Source organism: Aulostomus chinensis, chromosome 5, assembly GCF_037954235.1.
Source record: "Aulostomus chinensis isolate RoL2024-O1b breed Wild chromosome 5, RoL_Achi_v1.0, whole genome shotgun sequence".
Classification (NCBI taxonomy): Eukaryota; Metazoa; Chordata; class Actinopteri; order Syngnathiformes; family Aulostomidae; genus Aulostomus; species Aulostomus chinensis.
Genome location: NC_141324.1, coordinates 18,825,679 through 18,846,444, shown reverse-complemented (window position 1 = coordinate 18,846,444; position 20,766 = coordinate 18,825,679). Strand labels below are relative to the sequence as shown.

Here is a 20,766-nt window from a genome sequence, read left to right as displayed (position 1 = left end):
TCAAATGACATGAAGGTGATTCAAAATATACTCTACTGGGAACTCCCGCTTCAAATTAAGATTTTAACGAGCCTTTTCTTTTTTTTTTGGGGACTTATTTTATCTTGTCAGATGCTTTAACCACAAGTGAAGCTGAAGCTTTTTTTTTTTCCAGCAGGTTCATGAACACGAACAGAATGAGGCAAAAACAGCATCATGTAGCATTTCTATTAGATTTCCCTTGTTCATCCTCCTCCACACAATTTCATCAGGCTACTTCCCAGTGCATCTAGGTTCCTCGGTTTAAAACCTTTTCCCAATTTGAGCCTCTCTACAATGGTATAACAACTGTAATTGGTCTCCTGTGGCTTTAGAGCCCCTTGCCTGTTCTTCCATTAACACCACCACAGAACTTCCTGGCTGCTGTCCATGGTGCTGATCTGTAAATGATGGCTGTGTGGTGGAGGATACCTTCGTGCTGCTCAGCCGTCTGCCACCAAACACACACACACACACACACACACACACACACACACACACACACACATACACTACTTGACATCCCCTGTCTCCTGCATGATTGTTAAACAGGAAAGCTTCCCTTTCTGAAGTCGTAAAACTGAAGTACATGAGTGGTTAACAACCGTGGTAACAGTCAGTGGTGGTGACTGTTTACAACGCAATCTGAATACAATTTGTTTGATGGCGTAATGAAGAAGCGTGATATTTTTTTATCCTTTCCTCTTTATTATCTACTTGCGTTGCTTTTGATTGCCCGTACTTAATGAAACATGTGTCTTCTATACATTTATCTTCGGTTTTCTTCTATTCTTCCCCCTCCTGTGATGCAGCTAGAAAAAAATGTAATCAAGAAATAAAACCGAGGTCACAGTGCAATCATGTAACTCAATGTGATTTGTGAGTCTGCAGTAAGAAAGCATGTAGGAAGCAAAGGATAACAGGAGAACAAACCCAGACATACCCGCCCCCCCCCCCCCCCCACAGGATCTACAGAAATATCATGATCACAATCATATTTTCCATTTAAACAAAAGAGACGTCTTTCTTTTGTTCTCTCTAATTAGCAGCAGAAGTTAGAGGGGGAAACTCCATGGCCCCGGATCATTAGTATTTGCAGTGTGTCGCTTCCCAGCTCCCTGTGGTTTCACTAAATTCATATTTTACTCTCTGTAATGAACTCTTTTGCATCCCTTCCTCATTATGCCTATGGAGAAAAAAATATTGGCCGCTAAGGGGTAAGGAGGGGTGACACGGTTTCGCCTTTGATCACCTCACAAACACACATACACACACACACACACACTCACTCACGTCAAAAGTTTCTAATAGATGCTGGATGTGGAGGTTTGTGCCTTTGAACGGCGGCATGTGTGGATCAGAGAAACCAACAATGCAAGGATGAAGTCATTACAAGTTAAAGATCTCCGGATGCTACTTTATCTGTTTTTATCTGTGGGGCGTGAACGTTTCAAATGAGGTGCAGGTGAAGCAGCCTATTAGTCTCCTATTCTACTAAACGGATGGCACAGATGGACGCTCTGATGATTCAGAGGCTCTTCATGTTGCAATTTGCTGATAAAGCGGCTTCTTCTTCTTCTTTCCCTCCCTTAAACGCCTGGTCCGACACAAGGGTGAGGACATGAACCCGGTTCAGCTCATTTACAGCAACACCTCTGCACAAAAACTGTGAAGACAGTTCACTTGCTGGTTGGAAATCGCAGTGTCATCGCGGGGAAACTTTCTGCTGATCACCTGTCTCAATGGCAGAGAGCGCACAGCGTCCTCAGGATCTCTGGAGTGAGGCTGCTGCCGCGCTCGGTGCGCTTTGATTCTCCGTTTGGACGGAGCACGGTTAGATAGCGCGTTTACAGGTGGGTGGTATTCGATATCATTCGTGGCTAAAATAGCTGCAGTTCAAACGCATGCGGTTATCAGCCTTTTTTTTTCCTTTTTATTAAGAGAGAAAGCGCGGATATGCAGGTGGACGCTCGCTCGGTCTGTGCGTGAATATACGAGAGAGGCAAGAGAGGATCGAAGTTCTTCAGTTGTGTATTTTCTGTGTTGCAGACTTGACACGTAGATGGGAACATGAACTCATCAGCAGGTGCAGGAAACTACCGCAGAGGATCCACCAAAGGAGAAAAGGTACATTTTGATTTTAAGATTCTTCTGTTCACATTTTTACGCGTAAGAGCCAACAGTGTTGCGCAGCGCTCTTGAAGGACTTGTGGAGGCGATTTGAGGGGGAATTTCTTATCTATTTAATTTTTTTCCCTTCCGAATTGGACTTAAGGTAGCATATCAAATCAGATCCAGCGTTGTATCTCATGCCAGAGTGACCGTGGTACACTTTCGACGAGAATATATCACTACACCTCTAGCGACAACAGTAACTGCCACCGCTCTCCTAAATCAAGTCAAAGACACTTCAGTAAGGAGCTGGCTGAGAGTTTCCCCCCTTCATCAGAAGACTCAATAGACCAAATCATTTACTAAGATGCTTGTTTCCAAATTGGATGGCCTCAATATTGTGTCCATCCAGTCAGGCCAATTAGTCTGTCCTCATAAGGGTCTGGGCATCATTTTCTACTCCCTAACAGTTTAACAGCTTTTTTTCTTCTGTACATCCGCCAGATTGTGTTTTATAGTTTAGCTGAATGTCTCTTTATAGATGCACTCACAAAGAAAACACAGCACATCAACCCATTGGGAGGAAAATATTCTTCTTTTTTGTTTGCTTTTAATCTTGTCTGCCCAGCAATGCCCCAGGAATAACACTCCCGTAATGCTATTTTGGAGAGGCACAGATCTAAAGTTAACTTGAATTATACAGACAGATGCACCATTTTTGTTGTTCAATAAGAGGAAAATGTTTCTCTGTACAACGAGGTGCTGTGGAGAATTTAAATTGTGACAAGTTTGTTTGCCTCTAGAGGGCACGTCATCCCACAAAATGTTTTGAAATCACAGCAGGGAGGATATTTTTAGACGCTTCTGAGCTGCAGAGCCACAAGTTTGGAGGGAGCGTTTACTTTTTCAGTTCTTAATTTTAGATTTTGATAAATAAACAGTCAGTTGGAGAACTGTCTGGAATTGAGAGGATGTGAAGAGCTCCTGCCTCAGCATTGCACTGGAGTGGTAGTTATGGTTGGGTAGTTCTGCGTAGGTTAATCGTTCTCGGGCATGTCTGCGTTCCTCTGAAAGGTTCTCCCCTGGTATCACACAGGTATCAGCTCCACTCATGCTGGAGTTAGTTTGCCCTCTGGTGGAGACAAATGATCACACACAGATTCAAGTGTGAGGTCTTTGTCTGCGTCTTGAAATTTTTTTTTATTTTTTATCTTTGGAATCATTTGGGATTGTCAAGCCCTGGGTTAAGAGCACAAGCTCTATACATTTCATGTTTCAGCTGCCACCACAAATGGCTCCGTGCACGCAAAAGTTATTTATAGTGAGACTTCTGTTTCTTTTAAACCGTAAAACTTTTTGGATTTCACGTAATTCCCTGATGTGCAGTAAAGTAAGAGCCTTTTTTGCTCCTGGAAGGACAGTGGAGAGTAAATGCAGCCATGTTCTCACTGCACCATACGTTTATCGCCCCATTGTGCGTGAATGTATTCCCAATATTTTGGCTTTAAAAAAAGAAAAAATCTTCCCAGCTAGTTAATCCTATCGACTTTTACACTGGAATTGGAATTAAATGTATGAGGGATGAAAAAATACCTACAAAAAAAATGTATGAATGCAAACACGACCGTTATTACGTGTAAATAGAAATAAACCCAGCAATAAACAAACACTCAAAACGCCACAAATTCAATACTGTTTCAAAAATGAGTTGATGGCATAAGTGCGAATTGCGATAGGTTTTACAGTGGCAGTGGTGACACGACACTGGAGTTGCTTTACAGGCAAATAAACCAATCAACAAAAAAGACGTGAATGGAAGTAAACAAGAAGATGAATCAAGGACATTTTTCTTCTCGAACTCAGTGGATAGAAAGAAACGGGTAAGGTTGTAGATGGCGAGGCCTAGTTGGTAGCAATTCTTAAATAACATTGTAGGCTCCTTTTTTATATATTCTACAGCTTAAAACGATTTATGAATATAACCGATTCTACTCATTCTGAATAAAACCCTCAAAACTGGGAGCATAAATTCACAACATTTCTATACTCACAACTATTCTCTATACAACCTCATTCTGTTTGTGGGTATGAATAACTGTCCTTATTCTACATAAACTCACAAAACTTGGGGGGAAAAAAAAACTAACCTTATATAACCAAGCACTACTTATATAACTATTCTACAGTGAACTATTCAATACTATTTTTGAGTATATATTACTATACTCAGTCTATGTACAGTTTTCCCCAAACAATTGTGCATTTAAACAACCAATGCTATATAACCCAGTACTACATGTGAGTATTACTACTCTATTCAAGACAATTCAGTACTATTTGAGTATAAAAACCTATCCCTAGTAATTTTGTACTGTCTAATAGCCGTTTATGTATACAAACAACGGTCCCTACTCTTTATTCTGTATACTGTGCAAGTCATCACGTAAAACTTCTGCCATACTTTTTCATACTTCTTCATACTTTTCATGATACTTAGTTCTTTTTCACGTAGCTTAAATCTTTGGTGTGGCAATGTATATTATCAACACAAATACTTCCAAAGTGAGCATGTGGTTGTGACTTTTATCAGCATCTGTATTTTGGGTGCTAAACTGCATGGTTTTTTCTCCTCACCCCCCACACATCAGGGTGTGTTGCAAGCCATTTCATATAGAATGATTCCATCAGGCGTCCAGCTATTTTTCAGTATTTGCTGTGTTTGTAGGCTGCTGCCGCTGCCTCTGCTGTGGTTTTTGATGTTTTCTGTGGAGATTATGTCCATGGCTGCTTTCATAATGAAATGTTACCCGAGAGGATATACAAACATTTCTAAATGCGCTCTTTGGGAACTAGGCGGTGGCATAGACCTGAACATTTTCATTTCCTGATATATTTTTTTGAATTATAGCTCCATCAACAAGTTTTCATTCATCATTTCCATTCAAAATCCAAAATGACTTTTTCATCTCTCATGGAAAGGTTACTGAATATCATTTAATTATATTAATACAAAGCCTGAGTGAATCATCAACATTAATTTGAAGCTGCTCCACCACGGAGCAGAAACTACGTTAGGCTTGTCAGCATATCTTGTCTCTGTCCCAGCCTCCTCTGGTATGACCTGATGCTTGGCAGACCAAATCAGTCTCCCGTGTCTAGATTGCCATCATTTGCATTTACTGTGAGGAGGTCAGCCCACAATGGTCTGTTTCCCTCCTCAAAATATTAATTGTTTTTGTTTTAGCCTCTAAAAATAGATAAATGACTACCTTCCCGTGAAGGTCATGTTTTCGTCTTGTTTGGTTGTCTGTCAGCAGGATGAGGCAAAAAACTGCGAGGAAGATTTTCCTCAAACTTAGTGGAGGGTAAAGAAAAAAAATCCCTTACATTGTGGGTAGATGTATCATAGCGCCACCTAGTGTTTGTTTTTTTTTTACTCTTTGATTTAGTCCTCCCAGCAGATTGACTTCATGCACCTTAAGAACTTGGTGATGGGCAACTAGGAAGATTGAGTCTTCAGTGTTACCATGGCGATGTGACTAATTGTAATATTTTGCCATAGAATATTAAACTGTTGTAACTGGACTCCCCGTGCTCGGATCTTCCCAGAACTTCACATGTTTGATGAGAGACATCTACAAGCTGAATTTAAATCATAGTGCCACATGGTGGTTACAGGAACTAAACCTGATCTTACAAGCATCATTGAATTCACGTAATGACACTGCGCTGTCTTCATGTGATGTAGAGCAGCATATACTGCAGCAGGGTGTGTTCTCTAGCACCATCTAGTGGACACAGGAAATGATATTTGCACCAAAGTGCAGCATTAGTCTGCTCCGTCATGCAAAATCCAGCATTTATCTACTTTCAGCTCCTTTGCTCTCTGAGGAAGAGAAACATACTCCAACGTGGGTGAGTTGTGTGAAGGCTGTTCATTGCTGCTTGAAGCTTTAACTGTGACCCAAAAACAAAGTCACCAGGGACCAGGAGATGGACTTGGTGGAAGTACGCTCTCTCTGAATACTTTCTAGTTCAAGATGCAATCATAGTCTGAGTCATGTTGAGCTGATATTCATGTGTCTGTGGGCTTACGTTAGCAAAAATTTGTTCTTTTTTGCTAACAAATGTAACCAAAACACCTGATCAGGTATTTATTAGTGATTTTCTGAGGTGTGCAGGATTCACCTTGAGGTGAATGTTAAAGGTACCCCAGATCGTACCCTCAAACTTTCCCCAAAAGTATTTGTATGCAGGAGGAACATGTACAGATGAAATGCCTTTCAAAAGCATTCTGTATTCATCTAGTGATCCCTCTGTATTTCTGCATTGAACCATTGCACTTTGAATCGCCTGCTTAAAATGTTTGTATTGCTGCCCACAGCCACCATTAGCAGTTCCAGAATGCCTTTCATTTTCTTGATGTGCGCAAACACACACACACGCACACACACACACACACACACACACACACACACACACACACGCATGCACACACACACACACACACAGAGTTTGATACCATCTGTTTATTTTATCCAATGACTGTATGGAGAGTGATAATGCACTGGCAAACAATAGCACATTGTTCAATGAAATGAAATTTGGAGAGATAGAGACAACCGGGGACGGCCAGCAGCGAGGGACAACACCATTCAACAGCCGTCATTTGTCACTACTAACTGCTGTGTTGTGGCTTTGGTTCTCCTGGGAGGCTTTGCTGCAGATGAGAAACATGTTTATGAAATCTGTCCAGTTTTCACAGTTCCTTCTTTCCCTCAAGCACCTAAAAGCTCTTCAACCTGGACACAATCATGTTCTTGCATTGCCTCCTGGGGTGCAGGGTTCATCTGTACCTGTCACCTATAACAGATGACCTGACAGAGCTCCATCTGCAGCCAAGGTGCTTGCATCTTGCTGATAAAGACACATCATATCCTGATGTGAGCGTTCTCTTGGACTCATTCCTATTCTGACAAACAGTGTTTTTGTTCTCTATTCATGTCTTTGCACCGCTGCCCTACCCTGAGCTCAAAGAGGAGCTGGTCTGAGAAGCATACCAAGTATAGCAGTATGAATCTTTTGGGATCAGTAGGGAGGAGTGCTGGTGGAGGATGCTCAGGGCCTTTGAGTCGTTTAGCCAGGGATAGGTACCATGGTCTGGCTGAAGGTCAAGGTCAGAGACTAACAAAGGACATTACGGTTTGATGGCGTTATGGGACTCAAAGTTGAATCATTTATGCACTCACACTGCACTGATGCACAGACAGACATGCACAAATACACATCTGCACATTTACGCTCATGTAAATAATCACATAAACCCTGTCAACGTCCCAATTTGTGTTGAGTCCTAAAAGTGTGTCAAACCTAATCTGCATCGTTGTTGACAGTGTTTGGAACAGAAATGCAGCTTGGAGGGAGAAGCAATGTGAGCCTCCTGTTAGGGATGATTTCCTCCTTGTAATCCACGGAGAGCTGTTTGGATTTATTTATTTATTGATGAGTTTATGATAGATCAATTTAATTCAGCAGCTGCAGACAAGATTTTGGCAGTCCTGCATAAGCCAAAAGCTAAACAGATGATTTCATTACCCTCACAGTGTCCAAAAACAAATCATTTGCTACTACCAAATATGCAAAAGTGAATACTGTCATTACAGTATATCAGCTCGCATAAAAATACTATGTCCCCCTCAATTTATTAAAAAGTTGTTTATCATAAATGTTATTGATGGTTCAGTTTCGACATCAGTTTATAAAACTGGCTCCAGTTTTGCCAAATCAGCATGAAGTGAAATTCTCATAAGTGGCTGCTGCACAGGAAGTGAAGATATCTAAGCCGTGCATTGTTAATTTTCCAACGGGATGATAAAATACCGCATCACCTCCACACTCTACAGCAATAGTGACCTTTTACGCTAATTGCATTTACAGTGACTTACTGTGAGCCAACAATGTTCGTAATCAGTGTATGTCATGGCTGTAAATGTGATAAAAATGAATGCAGGAGATGACCCTTCAGGGGGGTTGTTTAAAGGACCCTGGAGAAATGTCATGGGACAAAGTCAGCTTGTGAACGGCTATAACTACCACTATCATGTCTTGTATTAACTCAAAGGACTTTATTAGTCCCATGTACAGTCACTAGAGTAATTATTCTTCCAGATAGAAGTGTATCTCTTGTGGACTGCATGCAAATATGAACTTTAGTTCACCTTTATCTTGGCCTACAGTGTGGCTTTAGATGTTGGCCCTACGAACAAAACCCTACGTAATTAAAAAAAAAAACTTTAAATGAACAGCTTTTTATTGAAATTTTAACTACTTTGATTGTCTTCTAGCATTACATTTCTTAACCAAAAGATATATATATATATGTATATATATGTGTGTGTGTGTGTGTGTGTGTGTGTGTGTGTGTGTGTGTGTGTGTGTAAAGCTCTTTATCAACTTCTGTTGTCTGTGTGTAAATCAAAGATGTTAAATTCAAGCTGAAGCCCAGAAGCTATTTGTGATAAAAGTCTGCAGAGGGGAGACTCCTCTTTGAACAGGTCCATGAGTCACGCTGGAAAGATATTCAGCCAACTTTGAATATAAGTATTTATGAAGGGCCGTGAAATCTCCAACCAGTTACTACCACAGGGTATAAAACACTCCCATGTCCGTGAAATAGGAACATAGTCCCCAACTTTATTTTATTCACTTTTGCACGCAATAATTGGCAAGGTCATATAAAAATATATGTCACGGCTCGTGCCAGACTTCTGTCCTGTTAGAGAAGCGTGATGTGTGTGTGTGTGTGTGTGTGTGTGTGTGTGTGTAGGTGTGTGTGTGTGTGTGTGTGCGTGTGTGTGTATGTGTGTATGTGAGTGTGGGTGGGTGGTGGAGTTGTATTTTACGATGTTGGAGACAGGGAACATAAATATTTCTTGTGCTTAATCACAACCCAGCTGCAAAGCCGACTGAATTGATCCATTTCTTGGTAATATGTGCACACACTGCACAAGTTCAGACACACTCACACACATATATGAACACTCAAAAGTAAAAATGCAGCGCGTGCAGTATTGGTACTGATGTGCTAAGATCAATCAGTGTTTACTGTACATATATACTGGGCTGTAAGTGCCTGTGTGTTTAGATCTCAGTCTCCAATTCACTATTGCTATTGAACTGCTCACCTTCAATGAGAAAATTCTTCTTGAGAGTTTGTAGGAGAGAGGGAGTGAGTGAGCGAGCCAGAGAGGGAGGGACCAGGACAGGAGAGATAAGTAGCATTTGAAGCAGCCTAAGTGAGGAGAGGCACCCCCTCCTCCCCTCCTCTCCTAACCCACCCCCTCATGCCCCGGTGGAGCCGTTATGCCAGTGTCTGTGTGATTGATTCACCCAGTGAAGAGAGAGGGAGGGAATCTGGTCGGGCTCCCTGGACCCCCAGGTCATCCTCTTCCTTGCTTATAGGGGAGGGAGGGAGAGAGGGGGCGGGGGTGGCTTCTCTGAGACCTCCAGCAGTCCAACTTCACAGCACAAAGGTGTGAGCACAGTGAGGGGGAGAGGCTAGTGGCCCTTTTTCACCATGTCCGTTCTCATAGCCACCCAGATGAGGATTGACACCAGCACTTCCTTCAGAAGGGTAAGGGGCCCCTTTAACATGCATGGCACAGCATGGCATGGCTTGGCTTTGTGGATGAATCTCCTGCTTCTGACAGAAATGTCTGCTGGCTGTGTTTACTAGCAATTGGACAGGTGGGGGGGGGCTGGTCCTGATGACCCCTTTGAGAATCTTGATGGACACACACTTCCTACTTTCTTTCAAGAGCTGTGGAGAATATTTAATGCCTCATTGTTAGTCTTTGTGATGCAAAGACTTCACTGGCCATTGTGGAATAAATTATAGGTGCGTAGGCATTGTTGCATCTTATATGATCAGCATTTAAACCTTTATTTGGTTCTGTATTTAAGTGAGGAAGTGGGCGGCTTTGAGGTCAGCTAATTGCTCAGATCTGTCTTTACGCCGCTCTTATGTCTGCATGCAAATGGGCTGCAAGGGAGATGAATGACGATTAGAAGTTGAGGCAAACTTTTGTTGTTCAGGAGCAATTAAACCGATGGCCCCTCATCGGACAGTTCTTGTTGTTATTTCATGAAATAATGTTTTGATATTAATTTAGGTTTTTTTTCAGTACAGATTCTGATTGTCACATCTGCTCAAGAGGTGATGTTCTGAATGCAGATTATACAAAACCCTCCAGCCTAATTGTCACTGAACTTGGTGGAGGAGTTTGTGGACCCAGGAGAAACGGAGCGTTAAAACAAAGTCGAAAACTGACGTTTTTCCCCCCCAGAGGAGGTCTGACATTCTTGGGGGGGGGGGGGGCAATCTGGTCATTTTAAAGTCATAGTGTGGCACTTAAGATACATATAAACATCCTTAAGGTTCAAGTCCTCACCAGATGAGTTCAAACAACACCCACCAAGCTTATTGCTGCTAGGTAAATCCCTCCGTATGTAGGTTTGTCTGTATGTGGTGACATTTACTCTACTTTGCTCTGTGTGCATAGCATGTGCATGCAAGAAATGTTAACAGAAAAAAAAGAGATCAAATCCTGTCATTTTGCAGCGGACGTGTGAAGCTCAAAACAGTTTATCAACTGTTTCACCGCGGCGACAGTTACTAAAGAGGCTCTCGGCTACAGTGGAAGCGTACTAGTACATGAGTAAATATTCTAATAACATGAATATTCAAGACTTTTGACATTTTCAGGACTGATTGGTCAAATTGTAGCACTCAAAACAATTTATCTACTGTTGTATAGCTGCGTTAGTAACAAAAGAGGCTACGGTGAAGTGATAACTAGTAGTACCAGCCCCCTAGACGGATACAGTGAGTTGCAGTTGCAACATAGCTTTAATTCATTTTACATGTGAAAATGTTCATGTTTTAATCCAGGAAAAAGGAAGACACTTTGTTCTAATGGACGTGTTCTACCAGGTGGTAGAGCCTGTTTTGTCGTGTGACCTAATGAATTTATATACATCTATAATATGTAATGAAGTTTAAATTTTTTTATTGTTCTTGTGAAATTGTGAGCAAATCGTGTGTAACGTATTCTTTAAGAGAAAGTGCGTAGTAGAACACTTCTCTGTGTTAACTTTGAAGTTAACCACCTCTGGAAGTCATTATCCGTACATTTCCAGAGTGTACATGAAGAGCCGTGTGGAATGATAAATGACCAAATGGGTGTTGCAATATATTGCAACAAATAACTGAAAGAATATAGCGTGTGATGCAGTGGCGGTTAAGATTACATGTCATGTGATAAACTACTTTGAGTCATTTCCTTAATCCCAATCTTCAAATCCTTGTTTTGCGGCATGCAGATGATCACCTATGAATTTCTAATGACATGCTGGTGTTTATTTAGCCTGGTTCCTCCACTCCCCATGATCCTCCTTCCTCTTCCTCATCCTCCATGCTGTCACCAAACCACAAGGCAACTGCAATCTGCTGCTCTTCTCAAACACAATTTCTTCACTGACTTATCTGCTGCAATTTCAATTTGGGCTTACGACATGGCTTCCCTTCAGCTATAATGTACTGGAAGATTCAACACTTATTCACCAGTAGATAATATACCAGTTCGCACACGCACGTATGCACAGACATGCATGCACACGCACACACATACGCACACACACACACACACACACACACACACACTCAAGCTGCTCTCAGTCCTAGAGAGAAGTTAACAAAGTTGATGTTCACACGAGTCTTTTTAAACAGACTCCAAAGCAGGTTTAAAATGACTGCTACATACAGAGAGATTACGGGCACGGATGATGCATGAATACTACATGAGACTCGCTGTGTGTTTATGTTAATGTTTATTTATGATCCTTAAAATCAACCAGAGTTTGAACTATTTACAGCCCATTAACAGTCTGTCCTAAAGGCAGCTTTAAGATAAAATATATGCATGGAGGCCACAGCAAATGTAATCAGACACTTGCAGCCAGCTGGATGATAAAGAAACTTGTTGCCGGTTGCCTCAGCATAGCATCAAGGGAAATGATTAGCGTCCAGCTAATATCAAATGGAAATGGTGCAAAAATGTGATTATGGCTGTGACTAAATCCATTCTGCTACATGCATGAAGAAAGGCACTGTAATTTCCCCATTCAGCCGAGTGATGTTTGGAGGAAATTAGATATTACCGCCTCTCCCCAACATTGATTGATTGATCTGTTTTCTCTTCCATCCAATTAATTTGTGCCATTTGGCTTGTGTGTAGCCAGCTGATGGAAACCAGTTGACCCGCAGCCGCCTTTCGCATACTGTAAACACATTAATGTGCGCCTTTACCAATTCACCCCACTTGACTGACTGACATCTTTAAAAAAGGCATTTTCAAACAATAAAATCTCACCAAAGAAGCTTAAACTTGTGACAAAAATGAAAGACCACTATTTAAATGCTAAAATAAAGGACAGAATTTACAGTTTGATTGCCATAGTCATGTCAGGCTGTATATTTCTCAGAGATCCTGAGGGGAATGTTCAAGCAGTCAGCCACTTCACAAGTGCCCCACGAGGTGAGGGAGACTGGGAGACATCTGTTAGGGAGGCTGGGATGGTTGTCGAGTGGCTCGGACCTGGATTCCGAGAGTGCACAGAACCAGGAAAGGGATTTATCAAGTAGAGGAATAAATGATGACAGCAACTGATGTGTCAGAGCAGCGTGGATGCTCAGCGAGGCTCAGTCCTCCTGATACCAAACCACTGAGGTTGTGACTTGATTAATGTGTGAATCATTGGTGAAGTCGACTATTGTCTCAAGGTGTTAAGAGCTGAACAACCCATCTGGATGTGAGCTGAAAGAAAAGAATATATATATATATATATATATATATATATATATATATATATATATATATATATATATATATATATGTGTGTGTGTGTGTGTGTGTGTGTGTGTGTGTGTGTATGTATATATATGATGGAAAATGTAAAAATACAACCTGAGGGAGAAGCTGTTTGATTTTGGTAATTCATAGCGTGAATTAGGATTTAATGCCTAATGAAATGATTCTACAGACTGTGCACACTGGTAAATAATTTCAGCTTTTAGCTCCAGGTTTCTCCTGGAGCTGCGTGGTCAGCCTGCCCTAACACAGAGCGCCACAGAGAGGCACTCGAGCTCCGTCCTGGGACTGTGAGCTAATATTTTGGCAGTGATTTCGGTTTAATGAACGGACCGGATAATCAGGTGAAGTTTTATTCCGGTGAATGCTCCGCGGTGTCGGTGTTTTGTTTTGTTTTTTTGTGGGTAAAACGCAGCGCCAGGAAAGGCTGGATGACAACACAGCGGGTCCGCGGTGGGTGAAGCTGCTCTCTGTCAGTGCTGGTCACTTCTCATGCACAGCGCGTCTGCGGAGAGAACCGCCGGGCTCTCTGCGTCCTTCGTCTCTCTTCATGCGTGAGGACAAAACAAAAACAAAAAAACAAAACAAAAAAAACACAGTCGAAATATTATCCTAAGCTTCTTTGTTTTGGAGGGTTTTTTCTTTTTTTGCGGACAAAATACCAAGGGAAACAGCATCTGATCGCAGCATCTGCCTGCTACCTCGCTGCACCGAGGCATCAGGAAACTGAAGAGGGGAGACAACGTGTTGTGAATACAGAAGAGAGCAACTATTGACACCTCCAGCCCACCAGTCTGCTGCGCGCTCGGACAAAAGCTAACAAGGACATCTTAGCGAAGATTCAGCCTAACATCCGGCTATCACTTCTTGACTGTGACTCATCCACATACGCGTCAGTGAGAGTCACCTTCGCTTCTGTATTTTTTAAATTTTTTTTATTTTTTTAAATTTATTTTCTCGCTCCATCCCGGACGTGAAAACTGGCTGTCTGCCATCGGGTGTCCTCGAAGCGCGCAGGAAACCGACAGATCTCATCCAAAAACAGCAGCAGGAGTGTGTGTGTGTGCGTGTGTGTGTGTGCGTGTGTGTGTGTGCGTGCGTGTGTACGTGTGTGTGCGTGTGTGTGTACAGCTCTGACATGCTGTGAACTGGAACTATTATTATGGCTTCCTTGTATCAGAGATTCACCGGGAAGATCAATACGACAAATTCCTTCCCGCACCCACCTGAGGCCAGCCACCTCCTCGGTGGTCAGGTTGCAGACGAAGAAAACGCAGCGAAGCCTCCTCAGACCCTGATCGACGGCAGAACGCGTGTCCACTACCGCAAGAAATGTTTGCGGGAAGATGAGGACGTAAGATAGATTTTTTTTTCTGTTTTGTATAATGTAGTATTTGTGTAGAGTTTATGATCAGTGCAACACACACACAAGCATGCGTACACACACACACACACACACAAACACACACACACACACAAACACACACTAAGTACTTGCTACTTTATAAGCTGAACAAGAAAGTTTGCTATGTTTATTTTTTATTGTATGGCAGTTGTTTGAAGTTGTGCTGTTTGGGCGTCACATGTTCTGATAGAGGGCCTCTGTGTTTCTAACGTCTTAAATCATCTTCACGTGATGAAGCTTAATTCATTTGGGGGTGGGGGTGGGGGTGGGGGTGGGGGGTGTCTGGCTGCCTCTCTCTGGCGCTGTCTGTGGTGCTGAAATCGCAGGCGCGTCAAAATGCGTGTGAGTGCGTGATGTCACCTCACTTTACGCTGATCATTATTACCAGCTTTGATGAGAGTTGGGTTTTTTTTACACTGGTCGCCATCTTGGCTATTTCAAGAGCCCTTAAAAATTAGATTTAAGGAAAGAGGAAGAATATGAAGGTGAGCAAAACACCAAGTTGTCTAGTTACTTACTTTGTTGTAGTTTTTGTTCAGTTTGCTGCTCCTGATTTGTACTTTTTTGAGTTAAATCACAGATCTTTTATTGTTGAAATGCATTAAATATTTGTCCTCAAGTGGCATGAAGGTACATTGTGGTCTATTATGAACTGAGCCTCATCCTTTAGTGCAGGTGGATTAAAGCTATAAGATTCTTAGAACTTCTGTTGTCAATGTTCACAGGTTATAATGTGGATTCATAGATTTTTGTGTGTAGGGGTTAGAGGTTAACCCTTCTTTGTTGAGACATTTAAACAAGATTCTTTTATTGCTGGTTTTGATATGAGCTGGCATCAACAGAAATTTGAGTGTGTTAACAGAATGTCTCACCAATGTGACCCTGAAATTACATTTTAACATACGGTATTTCTAATCCAACCAGACCATGTAATGGTTTGAGATGTCGACATGAATATAATAGAAGAGAAGACCGCTGGCCTTGGTGGCTGTCTGTGCTCTCTGAGTGCTCTCTCGATTTGAATAGCATTGAATAGCATTCACTGTCAAAGGACATGTGGAGTGTTACCTCATTTATATTAGATTGAAATAGAGACAAAATGGACATATGGTGCGCCCTGAAAAGATAAAAGTCGAAATTGAGTCTGTGTAATACAACTTAATCAAGTAAATATCACTGGCAGAAAGGCAGTGGGCGGCACGGTGGTGCAGTGGTCAGCACTGTCAAGAAGGTTCCGGGTTCGAGTCCTGGCTCCATCACAGGATCTTTCTGTGTGGAGTCTGCATGTTCTCCCTGTTCCTGTGTGGGTTCTCTCTGGTACTCCAGCTTCCTCCCACAGTCCAAAGACATCAAGAGGGGACGAGGCTGATTGATACTCTAAATTGACTGTAGGTGTGACTGTGAGTGTGAATGGTTGTCTGTCTCTATGTGTTGGTGATGGACTGGTGACCTGTCCAGGGTGAACCCCGCCTCTCGCCCAAAGGTGAGAAAAGCAATAGGAAATGGAAGATATGCAGTTATTTGACAGTCTGTTTTTCAGGAGTACAGTATATGACTGTCCAATGGCTTCCAGAAGGCCAAACTGGTGGTGTCCAGAATGTTGAGGATCACTGATCCTGATTTTTACTTCGTTTTATTAGAGAAGACTCATGTCACTATGTGCAAAAAGCTCTTCAGGCCAAAATGTGTGTTTATTCATTGTTTGTTCTACATTTTGAACGTCTGAGCTTCACTGGGCAGAATGATGGACGAGCAGACTTTGACGCTCCAAGGTTTTTCCCGCATTCATTGGTAAAAGTGAACATTTTATCAGTGTTGTCTTTAAGAGACAGTTCCTCCCAGCAGGATTTATGACCACAAATATCTGCAAGTTGATCCTGGTCTAGTTTTACACCTACACAGATATAATGTGGATTTTTGATGCTTTCAAGTCACTCACAATGAGAGGGGAATTTAGAGAGTAGAAGACATGTTGTTCAGCAGTTGAATGTGTGAAGTGTAAAATATTTGTGTGTGTGTGTGTGTGTGTGTGTTATCTGGGATTCTAAATGAGGGGAAAGAAAAGGTAGGGTTTGCAGGATTTAAATGCGCTAATTATAGTTATTTTTCTGCATAATCAATGCCAGAAACACATTTGTTCATTGTGTTTTTTTAACTTTAGTGCATGTCTGAGATCTTTAAATCTGAATTCCCCTCACATACACACCATAACTTGCTTTATTCCCTTGAAAACAAAAAGAATTTGAACCTTCCCTCATCAGGGTGATGTCAGATTTTCGTTTGTTTCTTTCAAAGAAAGAGCTCTGAGAAGCAGATTGTCACTGATTTGCTTATTAACAGCTTTGTTTTCAGATGACACCAATGCTAATCTACAACAAGCTCATTGCGGACCACTCGAGCCTTTTATCTTAAGATGGCTGCCAACACTGGGATATTCCTCTGAATAATTAATGTCAGGCACATTGAGAATCAACTGATAGGGTTGGCAACAGGCTGAACGCTGACATTGCTGGTGCCGTCAATAACAACACCTCAGCTGCTCTCCGTGCTCGCTGTTTTCAACCGCATTTTCCTGAAAATCTTTCCATGTAGATTTAATGAGCTACCTCATTGCTGACAAATTCAAAAATCATGGTTTTCTCTTCCAATTAAACTTCTCCTCTGTTTGAGGACTGTGACCAGGAGCTGTTTTTCCTCCTGCTGTATTCCCAACATATTCATTAGGTTTGCACTGTTAACCTTGAGGTCCTTCATCCTGATGTCCCTTGTGCCAGAGCATGAAATTGCCTTTCGCTTCAGGAGATGGGGAGACCATTTCAAGGAATGCTATATCAACTACCACCACCACCCCACACCTCCTCTGGCAAAAGTTTGAACATGCCATAGTTGTCTCATTTTATTTTCAGATGGATAGAGCACAAATTGACTTGGAAATGACATGAATATCATTTTACATATTCACATATTTAACTTGCGTTCCAGAAATCCTTCAGCTGCAGATACAGCTCGAGCTGTGTGAGGTGACGGCAGCCGCGGCTCATTCTAAGCTTGTAAATATTTTTTTTTTTAAAAATTGAGAATTTTTCACAAACACCTATTTAATTTGTTTACTGCAGCTTGCTGCCCAAAATGCAAGCACTGCACGGTTGTTTGTAGAGAGCTGTTTGTTGTGGGATTGATTTATCATTTCTGCTTTGTGTTGTGCGTGCGTGCGTGCGTGCGTGCGTGCGTGCGTGCGTGCGTGCGTGCGTGTGTGTGTGTGTGTGTGTGAGCAACAGGGTTTTGTGGTAGTTTCAGTCGTCATGGGAGAGATCAGCAGTGGTTCTTTCTTCTTTTCCAGGACCCTTGACAGCACACAGAACCCCACAAGCATCCTTAATTGATTGTATGTAAAGGTGAAACCCTGAGACATTTCACTTTCCAACTGAGGTTCAGGGACAAACATGGCCTGTATCGACTTTCCCTCTCTTCTATTGACGGTGAAGGCTGAGAAAATGTAAACACGTCCTCTTTGCTTGTGTGTTGCATTGTGGTGATGAATGATAACACAAACAAATTCAGGATTCAGGTGACACACTTTTTATTTCCTTCAAAAAACACAGTTCAAATATTCTGCCCCGAGAGATTTTTGCTTGAAGAGCTTTATTTTTAGGCCAAATCCAAACTCGGGTGATGCAACATACATCTTTGAAGAACACACAAAAGAGCAAATGTGGACACAGAGAAGCTGATAGAAGTGTAAAAAAAAAAAAAAAAGACAAAGTAATGTTACTGACCAATTTTGACTGTTGATTTGCAGGTTAGATTCTGTGTTTAACTCATATCTCCTGTTTTATTTTGAAACGCGTGTTCTGACAGGATTCTGAGGTTTAGTTCTGTGTCCTGTCTTGTTTTATCTTCCCTCCTGTAATCATCTCTGCGTCACTGTGGTACAGCAGTTAGCGCTGCCGCTCCACAACAGTAAAGGCTGTGGGTTTGATTTCTGTGCCTGTGTGGATTTTCTCCAGGTGCTCTGTCTTCCTTTTATTAGAGAGAAACATGAAGCAGAAAAAGCTAGAGCTAAAAGCTAGAGAGGGACGGAAGCAAAGACAGAGACAGGAGGGGAAAGAGATAGATAGACAAGACCAGATTATGTGGCAGAGGGACAAGGAGACTTAAACAACAATAGCAACTATAATAGTAAATAAGCCTAAAGCAGCACAACTGGGGGCTATCAAGAGCCAGCCCTCTAGAAGCTTTATCAAAGAGGAAAGTGTAACCATGCTCATGATGTCAAGAGAGTTTCTGCATCTTGGAGCCAAACTGGAAGTTTTGGAGTGATGACTCCCATTCTTGTACCACTAAAAATAGTTTGACTCCTTCATCTCTGATGGAAGCTTCTTTGAAGTGATTATTGTATCTGTCTAGTAAAATATCTGTACACTTAATTTTTTTAATGTATGTTTCCTTCAAGGTTCCTGCCTTGAGCGGTTTCAAGCTTGAATCGCAATTACGTACAATCGTATCTAGTCGTATTATACTCAGCTGATCTTTATCATGATGATACTGATTGTGATGCAAGAACTAAGACTTGTTCATGTAAGTTTATAATGGCAACTGTGGACTCGGTGGAAGGAGGATGTTTCCTGCAAGGCTACGTTAATCTGACGATGAAAAGATGCTTAACAATGAGTAAGCAGTTTTTACCTCCACCAAGGCTGTGGATGTGTTCTTGAAAGTACACTGGAAACGTGTTGTAATAGCACTCTCGATAGAAAGAGTCTTATCCCAGAGGAGGCTGATGGCTCTGAGACAGTGAGGTTACGTTGGCTACGTCTCCGGGGACCAGCACAAACAGCTCTCTGTTACACTCTTAGAGTATTTTTAGCTGGAGGCCTTTACAGAATCATTATGCCCGCATGGCTGTCACTGTTGAATTCATTTGCTTAAGTTTCTTGTTGGTACACGGTATTTTATCAAAGGTAAATTCTCCGCCCACGTAATTTTATTACTTTTTTTTGTCCTGTTTTGAGTCGCAGGGAATTAGAGTTCAAACAGAATGAATCATAAATTACTCTGACTGTCTGATTTAAGTGTAAAATTCAATTCACACTGGATACTACAGCCTGGAGCTTAAACACAAGCACACACTCGGGCAAACACGCACACACACAAACACACGGAGACACTCAGACACACACACACACACGTGCGCGTGCACACACACTGTCCTCATGTGCACTTCACTGTGGCTGCTACTCAGAGATATTCCAGATCAAGAGTAGCACACATTGGCCCAGTTCCCAAGTCTCAGTTTAGCTCTGTTTTCTCTTTGAGGTCCGGAGCTTCAATAAATCGTGCAGCCTGATAAAAGAAAGATCTCATTATCTCAGCGGCCAGACGAACTGTAGGATTCAGGTGATGACTGCTTACTGGAGGCTGCTGCAACATTACCAGCTCATCTGACATGTAGAAATTATCCAGAGAGTCCACATAGACAGATGGAGGGGATGTTAGTGGGGACAAATGTACTACAAAGGTCCCTGGACAGACCTCTTTATGGGATATTGTGGTTTATGGTTTTTACTGGTCATTCTCAAAGTGTAGTGGAGATTAAATTTAAAAGATAATTTAAGATCAAGTTTTTAAGCTGAAGGGGCTGCGACGGTACCCTAATTTAGCAAATTTCAGTTACTGATTTTCTTTATGCAAGACGGTATATTAAAGGTCAGTGATCATTTACGGTGCGGTGTAAATAAAAGCTGTCAAACTAGGACGCAGCAAGAATCAGATGAAGTAAATCCAAGAGCAGCAAAATACAACCAACAGAATAAAACATGACTGCAGGACTGATTATCAGTGAAATCTGTATGTAGTAAAGGGCACACAAGGCAAATGTGCCTCACCCAGCGCAGTCCCCCCCTCCCTCAGGACACCGCAGCATCCTCGGCAGGACCTCATGCTCAGCGTTGCCATGGTTGCAAAGGTGGAGAGGGTGAGGCTGCAAGCTCTGGGAACACACACACACACACACACTCAGACTGTTGCTCGCCGTCTGACTCGCCATCTGGAGAGGATGCAGCAATCACGTTCTGCATTGAACATCCCCTGCTTGTGACGTGCTTGGTGTGTTTTTGTCCCGCACAATCAATCCCGTTAGGCTCTAAATGAATCTAAGGCTCTACGGTGGTTTCTCTGTCTGTATTGACCTACTCTTGTTTCCCAGAGGCATATCAACAAGTCATCCATTCCCCCGGCCAGCAACTCAAAGCTGTGTTGACACATCATTTATCATGCCTCACCTCACTGCCCTTCCCCCAACAC

The 20,766-nt window shown here is 42.1% G+C and overlaps 1 protein-coding gene across 3 annotated transcripts in view; it reads left to right on the top strand.

The window, feature by feature from the left end:
- The first annotated feature begins 1,730 nt into the window (after positions 1 to 1,730).
- dpp6b (dipeptidyl-peptidase 6b) overlaps positions 1,731 to 20,766 on the top strand; it is an 82,292-nt gene continuing 63,256 nt past the window's right edge. Inside the window, exons 1-2 of one of the 3 annotated variants that reach the window (XM_086203705.1) lie at positions 1,731 to 1,871; positions 2,068 to 2,145. In XM_086203705.1, coding sequence (XP_086059831.1) covers positions 2,089 to 2,145 — 57 coding nt within the window. In that variant the 5' untranslated portion in view covers positions 1,731 to 1,871; positions 2,068 to 2,088. Of the gene's footprint in view, positions 1,872 to 2,053; positions 2,146 to 13,438; positions 14,413 to 20,766 lie in introns of those variants that run through there. The other 2 variants (XM_086203706.1, XM_086203703.1) reach the window with 2 other exon arrangements.